The 12553-nt window shown below is 32.9% G+C and overlaps 2 protein-coding genes across 5 annotated transcripts in view; both read right to left on the reverse strand.

Annotated features, from left to right (window-relative positions):
• Window positions 1-7346, reverse strand: part of LOC107677658 (serine/arginine-rich splicing factor 10-like) — a 10463-nt gene extending 3117 nt beyond the window's left edge. Inside the window, exons 1-5 of one of the 4 annotated variants that reach the window (XM_016472652.1) lie at window positions 7180-7346; window positions 5674-5742; window positions 5392-5496; window positions 3044-3147; window positions 2683-2854 (exon numbers count right to left, since the gene is read on the reverse strand). In XM_016472652.1, coding sequence (XP_016328138.1) covers window positions 2683-2854; window positions 3044-3147; window positions 5392-5496; window positions 5674-5742; window positions 7180-7244 — 515 coding nt within the window. In that variant the 5' untranslated portion in view covers window positions 7245-7346. Of the gene's footprint in view, window positions 1-2682; window positions 2855-3043; window positions 3184-4402; window positions 4518-5391; window positions 5497-5673; window positions 5743-7179 lie in introns of those variants that run through there. The other 3 variants (XM_016472653.1, XM_016472654.1, XM_016472655.1) reach the window with 3 other exon arrangements.
• A 1095-nt stretch (window positions 7347-8441) lies between these two features.
• On the reverse strand, window positions 8442-9681 carry LOC107677662 (fatty acid-binding protein 10-A, liver basic). The gene is made up of 4 exons (XM_016472660.1): window positions 9541-9681; window positions 9198-9370; window positions 8633-8722; window positions 8442-8540 (listed from the first exon to the last, which is right to left on the reverse strand). Exons 1-4 carry the CDS (start codon window positions 9662-9664, stop codon window positions 8490-8492), a joined length of 438 nt encoding a protein of 145 aa, XP_016328146.1. The 5' UTR covers window positions 9665-9681; the 3' UTR covers window positions 8442-8489.
• Between the last annotated feature and the right edge of the window lie 2872 nt (window positions 9682-12553).

Genomic DNA, 12553 nt, shown 5'->3' on the forward strand with positions numbered 1-12553 from the left:
TATATAATAATCACTGCTTTTTTTTTTTTTTCCCAGAAAGATGCAGTGTTAACCATAACATTTTATTTTATGATTTAACATTTGTAAATGGTCTAAAGCAAAAGAGCTGTAAAAATTCTGAAAATCTTTTAGAGCTTATAATTTGTTTAAAAAATAACATTACATATTAATGAATAAATCAGTATACATAAAATTATTTAATTTAAGTGTCATGTTTTTTTTTTTGTTCATGTAAGCTATAGCTTCTGACCTTTAAATCAAAACATACTCATGATTTTATGGCATCAATTACTGGTTTATTTAATCAGTAAGGCTAAATATTATTTGTGGATTTTGCTTTCATTTTATTAGAAGTAGGCCAACAGCACCCCCTACGGAATTAAAACTCCTTACTAAGCGGGCTTTAGGACCCGGGGGAGGCTGCCGCTGCACGTGCTATTACGGTTTACTCCATCACACAAAGAAAAAAGCATCATTCTGTACGTGCTTTCTCAGTTTAAATGCAGCGATCCAAAACAGTGAATCTAATCACTATTCAGGCAAAACTTTGCTTTAAGAATGAGTCACACTGCTGATGTGATCTAATCGCTAGCACACCCTGAGCACATGTGAGTTAATGTATTCCTCTCTTATCGGCAAGACATATCGGTATACTTTTTCACCGATGCCGATATTTACATTTAAAGCCATTATCGGCCGATTCCGATATTGGTCCGATAATATCGTGCATCCCTATTATATATAATATATTTTAGTTTGTGCAGTTCAAAAAAAGTTACAAATTTGATAAAAAAAATAAGTTTTAAAATGAATTGTAAAATTAAAAATTCATAAGTGAAAAAAAGTATAAATAAAAAAGCCTATTTAACTTTGATGAGGGTGGTTTATGGATATGTTAGAGAAAATGCAAATGTGAAGCAAAATAAGGATTAACAGCCATTTTTAAAATTATTATAATAATTATAATTGTATATATTATAATACATAACTTTGTGCAGTGCAATAAAAATAAAGTTTAAAATAAGTTCAATTATGTTTTTTTTTGGAAAAAATATTTTTGCATTGCTCATTATCAGTTAATGCTAATGCAACAACACATGACGTAATAGGACCTTACTGTAAAGTGTTACAATATAGATTTTCTACTGAACAATTCTAATAGAATATAATCCACTTTTTCTGTCTGTATGTTAGACTGATTTGAAATCTGGGCAAAAAAAACAAAAAAAAACAATTCACAAAACATTTTATCTTACTACTAAGAGTTCTCCTAAATAGCAGTAAAAGTTTTTAGCTAAGAGTTTTCTCTTCAAACCTATTCACAAAGCTGCCGAGACAAACTTTTACTAAGGAATAGAGATTAGACTTAAAGGGATAGTTCACCCAAAAATGAAAATTCTGTCATTAATGACTCACCCTCATGTCGTTTCAAACCCGTAATCCGTTCATCTTCGGAACACAAATTAAGATATTTTTGATGGAATCTGAGAGCTCTCTGACCCTCCCATAGACAGCAACACAACTGCAATGTTCCCAAGTCCAGAAACATAGCAAGGGCATCGGTAAAATAATCCATGTGACATCAGTGGTTCAACCGTAATTTTACGAAGCTACGAGAATACTTTTTGTGCGCAAAAGAAAAAGAAAAAATAGACTTTATTCAACAATTCACAGCTGACACAGAACAGCATACGTTGTTTACATCCAGCTGACACTGATGGCACCAGGGTGATGAGGAGGAGACGAATTGTTGAATAAAGTAGTTTTTTTTTTCTTTTCCGCACAAAAAGTATTCTCGTAGCTTCGTATAATTACGGTTGAACCCCTGATGTCACATGGATTATTTTACAGATCTCCTTGCTACGTCTCTGGACTTGGGAACAATACAGTTGTTTTGCTGTCTATGGGAGGGTCAGAGAGCTCTCAGATTCCATCAAAAATATCTTAATTTGTGTTCCGAAGATGAACGAAGGTCTTATGGGTTTGAAACGAGGGTGAGTAAATAAAACTTTTCATTTCTGGATGAACCCTTTATGAGATTTGAATTAAATTCACTTACTTCGATTTTAAGTTGCCATATTCAAATAAAGGTTTAAAAATAAAAATGTTAATTGCAACATTCAAATAAAGATTTTAAAATGCAGGCTAAGAGTCACTAATTAAACAAGTATATGTTCAGCTAACTGTCAGCCTCTTACGTGTGTGCTTCACATAAACAATTAGTGAATATGCATATAAACAGCCTTTTAATTAACAGAGTGGAATAATCATGGCTGATAGGAAGACATGCAAACTTAAAAGAAAACCAAACTGGATGCAATCCTCTTCACTACTGCTAACCTTTCACAGATTTAGGAGCTAGTTTTAGAGCTAAAATGCTTTGTGAAATACTCTTAGGCCCGGTTTCACAGACAGGGCTCAGACTAAGCCAGGATTAAGCAATAGTTCAATTAGGACATTTAAGTAATTTTTATAAACGTGCTTTGGAAAAAACATTACTGGTGTGCATCTTGAGACAAAACAAAGGCACTGATATATTTTAAGATCAGTCAGTGCAAGTTTCTTTCAGTTGACACACCCATTATTTGTAAGATTTTCTCCTAAATCGGCGAGTTATGAGCTGCTTTTAGCTTTAAGATGTTTTGTGAATACGGGCCCAGTTCAGTATGTGTTTGTTCTCACTCTCTGGGGCTTCCTGATCTGCGCGCGCGGCGTTCGTATGAAGGACTGCGAGATCTGCTTCTGCCGTAACTGCGGCTGCGTGAGCGTCTGCGCCGGCCGTCGCGCTCGTAGTCATCATACCGCGAGTCGCTGCGAGGAGAGCGCTTCTCTTTGGATTTCATCTGACCGGGAGCTGCACGTGACAACACAAACGACAAAGACAAATGCATGCAATTTAGCCAGATTTCATTCTTTTTTTAAATAATATAAAAAAAATTGATTTAAAAATAAATATTTAAATGCATTTATACTAGAGAATTCACATTTTTGCAGTTCAAAAACTTTATATTAATTTTTGGCGTGCAGAAAACCAGCGTCATACTCTTCCTGTCTCCTTGAGCGAACTGAATCTCGATCTGCCGTCCACAGATCCACTTCCTATCCAGGTTATGCAGCGCATCCTCCGCGTCACGAACGTCCTCGAACATGCTGATGCGGTTAAGGCTTTGCATTTTTACCAGTCTGACACACAGCGATGAACACTCATATGACAGAAACTGAACTCACCATCTCAATATTCACCAAAAACATTACAGGTCATAAAGCAAAACACAAATGATCATCTGAATTAATTGTGATAAACGGCAACAGGGGGAAGGTGTTTGATGAAATTACTCTCAAATCATGAAAGAAACTCACAAAATTTCCTAAGTGTATTTTTAAGGGTGTTTCTTCAACTTCAGGCACTTTTGTGTGAACAAATCAAGAACAAAATGAAAAGAATATTTTAATGTTATCATTTCCAATCCAATGATGCAAAAAAGATGTGAAAATATTATTTGTGTGTATTAATTTTATTCATTACTATTATTTTTGTGTATGTTTTATAGAAATATGCAAAATAAAACCTTAAATTATAACAAATAATTTAAGATATTTTATAGCATTATAAAAAATAATGTATAAAATATGAATAAACACTAGAAGCACTAAAATAAAAAAATAACAAAAATGAATACTAAAATAAATAAAATTAAAATAATAATAGAAATGTCAGAACCACAAAATTTCTTAAATTAATATAAATATTAAAAATTTGAAATAAATAAAAGCCAAAACTGACATTAAACATTAAGCAATTTTTAATAGAAATAAATATATTTAAAATAATATTTAAATAATAATGACAAAAGCACAACTAAATTACTAAAATACTAAAACTGAAAGTATAAAAATAAAAGCTTAAACAAATTAAAGAATGATTTACTAATTGATAAAATATTAATACTAGAAGCACTGAACTTAATAAAATAAATTTATACTAAATTAAATAACTAAAATAAAAATGACAAAATTACTAAAAACAATACAAAAATATTAATAAACACTAAAATAAATATTTAAAAATAATAATAAAAAATGACAAAAGCACAACTAAATTACAAAAACAAAAAATATATAAATAAAAGCTTAATAAACAAATTGTTTAATAATTTATCAAATATTAATAAACACTAAAATTACTAACTGGACATAAATAAAAACTACATTGAAATAAAAATTAAGTAAAGCTAAATATTAACAGTAAAAACACTAAGTTAAAATGAACAAGTTCCTGTAGTTAAAGAAAAACCCATAAACGTTGAAGTGGACAGGAGCGAATCAAAGGGACAGAAATGATGGATTGTAAAACTGCCTTTGATTACGTTCAGAAATCATGTGCTCTGTAATGGTAGGATACAGCATTAAAACGGGTTACCTTTAACATGCTTGACCTTTGACCTTCAGCTTGACCTTTATTGTCTTTAACCGCCTCCGAGAAGGACTTGGGGATGTCTGTGCCCAATAACCTTTAGTCTTTTAAAGCTAAAATTAAAAAAAAAAAAAATTAAACAAATATTATTTTTATTAGGGCTGCAAAATGATAAATCACATTCAAAATAAAAGTTTGTTTACATACTACATGTGTGTGCTGTGCATATTTACTATGTATATATAAATACACACATGTATATATTTTTAAAACATACGTGTATGCATATATATATTTTATATATAAATCTAACATATTTTCCTTAATATATACAAGTATGTGTGTGTATTTATATATACATAAATATACACAGTACACACACATATAGTATGTAAGCAAACTTATTTTGAATGCGATTAATCGCGATTAATCATTTTGCAGCCCTAATTAAAATGTAATTCGTTGTCACAGGTGAGAGCCCTTTTAAATACTCTTTGTAGGGAAGGTCTCCAGAACTGTATGTCTTTACATTTTCTGAGACAACAGAGGAAATATAAGGTTAGGAGACAAACATCGGACACGTCCACGGCCAATCAAGCTTTAAAGAGACTTTACACCCAAAAAAAAAAATCACAACCGTTTTCGTCCGATTACAATGGAAGTGAATGGGGACTGGAGCTGAAGAGCTCTAAAAAAAGACTAAAGCACCATAAAAATAAGTCTATGTGACTTGTGCGCCATATTCCACGTCTTCTGAAGGATAAATATGGCAGTAAAGCGAATAAGTCACATGGGGGAACTACCTACAGCTCCAGTCCCCATTCACTTCCATTATCTGGAAAAGAGCAGCTTGGACATTCGGCTCAATATCTCTTTTTGGCTTCAACAAAAGGAAAAGTCAGATTTTTTTGGATGAAACATCCCTTTAAAAGTTCACAATATGTTCTTTCTTGTACACATTTGCCTACAAAGGATATTGTACGTATGCAAATCCTCTTGGTCGCCGTGAATAGAAGTCAACAGGAACGTAGACATCTACTATAGGTCCGTAACGACCAAACTCACGACGCAAATCCTCTGGCCTAAAGTACCATGAAATCACAGGACATTCATTTGTCTCTCTGAGAGCTTTTCCCAGGAGTGCTTGGAGGAAAATCACGTGATGGAAGCTCTCAAGCCACAAGGCAGTGTGGACAAAATCATGCTTGCTTCCCAAATTCATGAAGAATTAAACTACCCATAATCCCGAAGAGACTCACCCATCCTTCGGATTTAGGCAACACTCATAATTCTCATTTAGTTTAAGTTGAAGCATTGAAAATTGGTAACTGGAAATAAATAAAACCCAACATTGAAATAAAAATAAATAAATAAAACTTAAATAGTAATATTTTAAAATAATAATTAAAATCCACACAAAATTACTAAAAAATAAAATAAAAGTGAAAACAAAAATAAAACATTAATAAACAAATTATAATAATACATGAAGAAACACTAGAAGCAATATAATGTATTTATTGTATAAAACTAACTGGAAATTATTGAAACCAAAGATGAAATTAAAACAAAATCAAAAGCATAAAAATAAATAAAACAAAAATATTAATATTTAAATAAATACTCATGACAAAAGCATAATAAACACACTAAAAAAATAACTAAAATATAAAAATAAAAGCTTAATAAACAAGTGATAAAAAAATAAATGATAAAATACCAATAAACACTAGAAGCTACTAACTGGAAATAAATAAAACTAAATTTTACATTTTAAATGTGAAAAAAACTCCATAAATAAATCAAATAAATCCAAAAATTACATTTCTAAATTCATACAAAATTATTAAATACATTCCCAAAATAAATTAAACCTAAATATAATTTTATTATAAATTAAACGGTAATATTTTAACATACATATTTTTTTTTAAATAAATTACAAAAACACTAAAAATTCCTAAAACACAAAAAGGACTAATAAACAAATTATAAATTTATTTGATTATTATTAAAAATGTATTTTCAATTGTAAAATGTATGTATATGTGTGTATGTATATATACACATATATATATTTCTATATCATAGTATATGATTTTTTTTCCCGTATGGAGAAAACGAACAGAAAAAAATCCAAACCAGTTTACTTTCGTCGAAACATAATTTCTGGTATATTTGCTATACAGTATAAGTGGTAGATCTTATTAAGAGATATTTCGGGAAACATATACAGGCTCAAAGTTTGAGCAGACATTATAAACAAACCAAAAAAACTGTTACATGCAAGAAAATCTTCAGCACTTTCGACAAGAATCGATCAGTTGAAGCATTTCAGGCTAACGCTGGGTTAAAGATACAGTAATCTGTGAAGATATTGAGACTGAAATCTGAGTCTGGAATGTCTCTCATTATGTATGCAGTGTTCCTCATTAATATTCATGCAGCTAATACCAGCCACAATAGGAAGAAACCCAATCCTGCTGCAAATATTAGACTAAATACATTCTACATGAGATAAACGTATTTATTTACCATTTAATCCATCTTAACTCTAGTAACTAGTAGGAAGTATGTTACCCTAACGCAAAATAGACTAAACCCGCTCACTAGTACGCTGGTTTATGAATTTAGCTTTAGATAAGCGTCGAACTGTGATGTATATTAATGCACACGACAGATTTCTGACTAGATTTTAGCGACGCAGACGCGGCCGACGCAGACCGCTGCACTAACTAGTAACGTTACTCACTAAGCGCACTAACCTGCTGTCATCGGAGATGTTTCTGATGAACAGAGACGTGTTCGGAGGTCTCATGTATCTCGCCATGATAAAACCAGCAACCTTTAGCTCCTCAAACGCACTGAGAGACACCGAGAGACACGCCGCTCGAGCAGGCCGCAGTCCTGATCAACGTTCTCACGTACACAGCGCGCGGGTCACGCACTGACGTCACGCGCATGCGCGCCATGACGTCACCGCCGAGACAAAGATTTGTGTTTGCATAATTGTTTTTACTTTTTTATTTGATATAGGCCTATATTTATTGCAGAATATAAAAATGGCACATTTTGATATTTTATAAAAATGATTAAAAAAACGCATTAAGACTCAGAAAACACGTTATTACCAAATCATACCTAATATGGTCTTTAAAAAAAAAGTTAAATATTTACGGAAATACGCCTTTAAAGTACTGAATGCAGAAGTTCAATAATATCTAAAAACATTACGGAGTCTGAAAAATAAAAAAAGCTGTAGAATGTGTTTAGCGTTTTTCCTATTTTTTTTAGGTTTATTTCTTTATATTTATATCTTTTGATTTTATTTATATTTTTCTGTTTATCTTAATGAATATCTGTATTAAAACAAATAAACATTTATTCATGGAGAGCAACATACAGGTGCATCTCAATAAATTAGAATGTCGTGGAAAAGTTCATTTATTTCAGTAATTCAACTCAAATTGTGAAACTCGTGTATTAAATAAATTCAATGCACACAGACTGAAGTAGTTTAAGTCTTTGGTTCTTTTAATTGTGATGATTTTGGCTCACATTTAACAAAAACCCACCAATTCACTATCTCAGAACTTTTCCACGACAATCTAATTTATTGAGATGCACCTGTATAGGCTATGATCCATAAATCATCCGTTTTAAAATTCATGTTACTCATCTTATTATGAATGATTCATCACTGAAATTTATTTTATATTTTATTTATTTATCTTTTTATATTTTAATATTGAAAACATTTTTAAACTTACAATTTGAAAACTTTTCATTCTACCAGAAAGGTTGGACTGATTTCTCATGACAAAAATATTTTACATGTTATGTGTGTTTTATATGTTAATTTCATATAATTTATTAATTACAGTACATGCTGGCCTAATGGTTTGGTATTTCTGTATGTTACGGTTTACATTTCTGTTCATATTGCAGCAAATTTGATGGAAATGTTAGTTTATTTATTGTTTGAGCGAATAATGCAATGTACCAAATCACAACAAACACACACTAGTATGATAAATCAGAGCTTTATTTAAATAGCCAGTGGTGATCACACTCTTCACATCTTCTTGCTCCTCCTGATCATGGTGGTTCCTCCTACCGTCAGGGTCTGGAACGAGAAAATGGCAAATGTTCATATTTTACAGATCTAGACAGTTGTGAGCTCTGATGAGCAACGTGCAGATCATCATCAGTGCAAACCTCCACCATCTCTCCTGCCTTGATCTCCTGGATGTGAGAGAATCGATCCGTCTGACAGACCAGCTTCCCTCCCTCCAGCTTGACAATGCACTGAAACACAAGAGAATATCAGCATCGTCCGGCAGAAAATATTATTCATAATATATCTTGCATGTAATTTATTCATAATTATTCATATTCATATATTCACATATTATTGATAATTTTATTAGCATGTAATATTCTAAAATATTATAAAGAATTTATAATATAAAAATTATAAATATGATCATATATATATATATATATATATACTTTTTTTATGCAGTGTTTGATTACCTGTTCATCCATATCTTTGCAGCCATGCCATATTGTGAACTGCTGAACAAGCTGAAGGGGATTTTTTTAAGTGTTCTATTTAACTTCTGAAGAATATTTCTCTTAGACGTGCACTGACTCATTATATATATACATCTTTTGATATGACGTTTGATTTCCACTGACAATAGTCAGAATTAAAACTGCCCCCCTTCAAGCTCTTCTTGAACAGTTCAACATCTTAAAAAAAAATGCAAACATATTCTACCTTGAGCTTCTTGCCGTCCATGGTGGTGATTTCAGCTTCCTTGCTGATGGTGAAGGAGTTTGTGACGGTTCTTCCAGGGGTTTTGGATGTGATGGTGAAGTCGTTGCCGTTTTGTTGGATTTCAGTCACTGGTTTAACATCCTTGGCCATTTTAATGACATCTTCTGGCAGAGCTGAAAGGAACAGAAGCACAAAGATAGTGAGTGAGCGACCTACAATCATGGCAGGGAATTCAAATTAAATGATTTCAGATGTCTCACAGTTTATTTCCCAAAAGCACTGCATGCATAAAAATATACAATGCTTTTGGAAATGCAACCGTGATCATTTCACAGAAACTCACAGATGGCTCTCAGAAACTCCTCGTAGTTGTCCTGCACGTAAACCTGCCACGTCCCGCTGAAGGCCATGTCTGCTGCTGATCTGACCGCTGGCAAGAGCTCAACACAATGTGAGGAGTCGTTCATCCCAGACCAGTACTTCTACTCACTATGGGTTTAATCATTCACGTTCTGGCAGTTTCCCTGCTGGTTGAACAACCCAGAGTTCGCTAACATCATTTGTGGGCTCATGCCTCTCTGCAGCTGATTAGGGCATCCAATCTTTTCTTTTAAAAAGAGCATTTGACTTGCATCCATTCATCTATTGAATCTTAAATAGAATTAGAAATCTGTGATGTTCAGTGAAGTCAGAGACTTTGTTTTTATTCATTTTTATTATTCCTCAAGGATGCATTAAATTGATAAAAAGTGACAGTAAAGTAATTTATAATGTCACAAAAGATTTCTATTTCAACTAAATGCTGTTCTGTTGAACTTTCTATTCATCAAAGAATCTTTCAAAAATAAAATGCATCAGTTTTCACAAAAATATCGGGTAGCACAACTGTTTTCAACATTGGTAATAATCAGAAATGTTTCTTGAGCAGCAAATCAGCATATTAGAATGATTTCTGAAGATCATGTGACACTGAAGACTGGAGTAATGATGCTGAAAATACAGCTGCGCATCACAGCAATCAAGTTTAACTGATACTCAGACAGTTATTTTAAATGGCAAAAATATTAAAAAAAAATTTACTGTATGTTTGATCAAATAAATGCAACCTTGGTGAACAGAAGAGACGTCTTTCAAAAACGTTAAAATATCTTACTGGATGAAACTGATTTAGTGGGTGATTCTGTGAGATGGATTTAAACATGTTCAATGTTGCTGAAAGCACAACACTTAATTAATAGCTGAATGCATAATCAGATTAACCAAACTATTTCATGAATTCATAAATGAACACACAAGGGATGGATGATGGGGTTTGTGAGCATGTATGAGTTTCCAAATGCTCTAAAAAAGGAATGAACTGCACTAAATAAACTACTAAAAAATAATAATAACACACACACACACACACAGATATATATATATATATATATATATATATATAAAATGCATTGATATTTTTAATCTGACATTGCTTAAATGACGCTCAAAACTACGAAGTTAAAAGAGGAGATGCACTGTGTTATCAACAAAAACAAACATGACAACACATATGCAAATAATGCACAAGACACAATGTGCACGATTTATTCATGCTGCATGCAGAGTTTAGCATTCTACATTCTGGGAGTGATGTGGAAAACGAACAAGAAAAAATAAATATGGCACTTCATGTCTAAAAGGTTGCCAAATCCTGGTCAAGATCCTTTTCTCGCTATGTTTTGCAAAAGAAACCCGCTGAAGTACTATCCTGTTTAAACACACGAGGGGCGAATGACCCTGTGGACTGTGGAGTTTGCTTTCTATCTGTTCAAAAGAATCACCCTCGGGTTGCATAATGATATTTTAAACGGGCCTCGATCTCTCTATTATGAAATATCAGCAGATAAAACACCCATCCATCCATGTACAAGCATAAAAATCAATCGTGAACCTATTATAATGCAGCTGGAAAGTGTGTTCACAGTCTATTTAATCAAAGTTCGCTGCACACTTGCATTCCCTGATGCTCAAATTTAGCTAAAAATGAAAAAAGAGAGTGGAAACGGTTTCATTTGCACGTTATTCTGTAAGTAGCACAAGATAAATCACAAATCAAATCAACTCAGTCTTCAGGCTTTCAGGACACTGACCTTTAGGACATTGCCTTCTACAGCACCAATAAAGGAATAGTTCACCCAAAAATGAAAAGTAGCTGTAAATGTCCTCACCCTCAGGCCATCGGAGATGTAGACGAGTTTGTTTCTTCATCAGATTTGGAGAAATGTAGCATTGCATCACTTGGATGCTCTGCAGTGAATGGGTGCCGTCAGAATGAGAGTCCAAACAGCTGATAAAAACATCACAATAATCCAAGTAATTCACAGCACTCCAGTCCATCAGTTAACATCTGGAGAAGACAAAAGCTGAAACAAATCCAGCATTAAGACATTTTTAACTAAAGTCCATAACCCATAATAACGCTTCCTCCAGTGAAAAAGTGGTCTGGTCTGAATCAGGAGAGAAATCTGCACAGATCAAGCAGCGTTTACAGTCAAAACAGCTCGAAACAAATATGTGGCTGGATTTTGATGTGAGAGACGACAGCAGATGGACTTTTTCACTAGAGGAAGCGTTATTATGGATTATGGACTAAAACAGTATTTTAGCCAGAAACAACAATTCCAGAATCATAATCAGAATCAGCTTTATTCACCAGGTGTGCGCAAACACACAAGGAATTTGTTGTGTTTTTTTAAGGTGCTCCTGGTACATACATACATACATATCTGACATGAGAACAGAAAAAAATGTAAATATTAAGACTTAACAATAAATAATAATAATGTGTATGAATGGAACAGTAGATTTATGTACAGATTTGTGCATTATTTACTCTATATACAGCTGTATAAATAAAGAGATATGCATATGTATTTACGTAATACTTGAGAAAGAGGCAATAATTAAGGATGTAGAATGAATTACGGAAATGAATTACAGAACGCAGGTAATGATTCATGTGTTAGCTGTTTAAGCTGGAGATGGCATGGGGGAAAAAAACTGTTTTTATGCCTAGATGTTCTAGTGCACAGAGATCTGTAGCGTCTGCCTGAAGGGAGAACTGCAAACAGGTTGTGTCCGGGGTGAGAGGGGTCTGTTACCTGCCCGTTTATTCACTCTGGAGTAGTGCTGGGCAGTATATGACCAAAAATCTATATCACGGTATTTTTCAAAACTATACCGGTTTCACGGTACATGACGGTATTTTTTTTTTCATGCATGACCGGGTGTTAACCATATTTTCTACTGATTGAGAGAGGAAATACTGCAGTATATTGACTTAGAATGCCCTATTTTACTGTCATGATGAGTGAATA

This window comes from Sinocyclocheilus anshuiensis, unplaced genomic scaffold, assembly GCF_001515605.1.
Source record: "Sinocyclocheilus anshuiensis isolate Anshui unplaced genomic scaffold, SAMN03320099.WGS_v1.1 scaffold796, whole genome shotgun sequence".
In the NCBI taxonomy this organism is placed as follows: Eukaryota; Metazoa; Chordata; class Actinopteri; order Cypriniformes; family Cyprinidae; genus Sinocyclocheilus; species Sinocyclocheilus anshuiensis.

Excerpts from the sequence above, each read along its gene's own strand:
- LOC107677662 (XM_016472660.1), bottom strand. The coding sequence starts at position 9,664 with ATGAACGACTCCTCACATTGTGTTGAGCTCTTGCCAGCGGTCAGATCA. Across the intron at positions 8,723-9,197 it reads TGGACGGCAAGAAGCTCAAG|TGCATTGTCAAGCTGGAGGG; the intron begins GTAGAATATGTT and ends CTTGTGTTTCAG. Across the intron at positions 8,541-8,632 it reads AGGCAGGAGAGATGGTGGAG|ACCCTGACGGTAGGAGGAAC; the intron begins GTTTGCACTGAT and ends TTCTCGTTCCAG.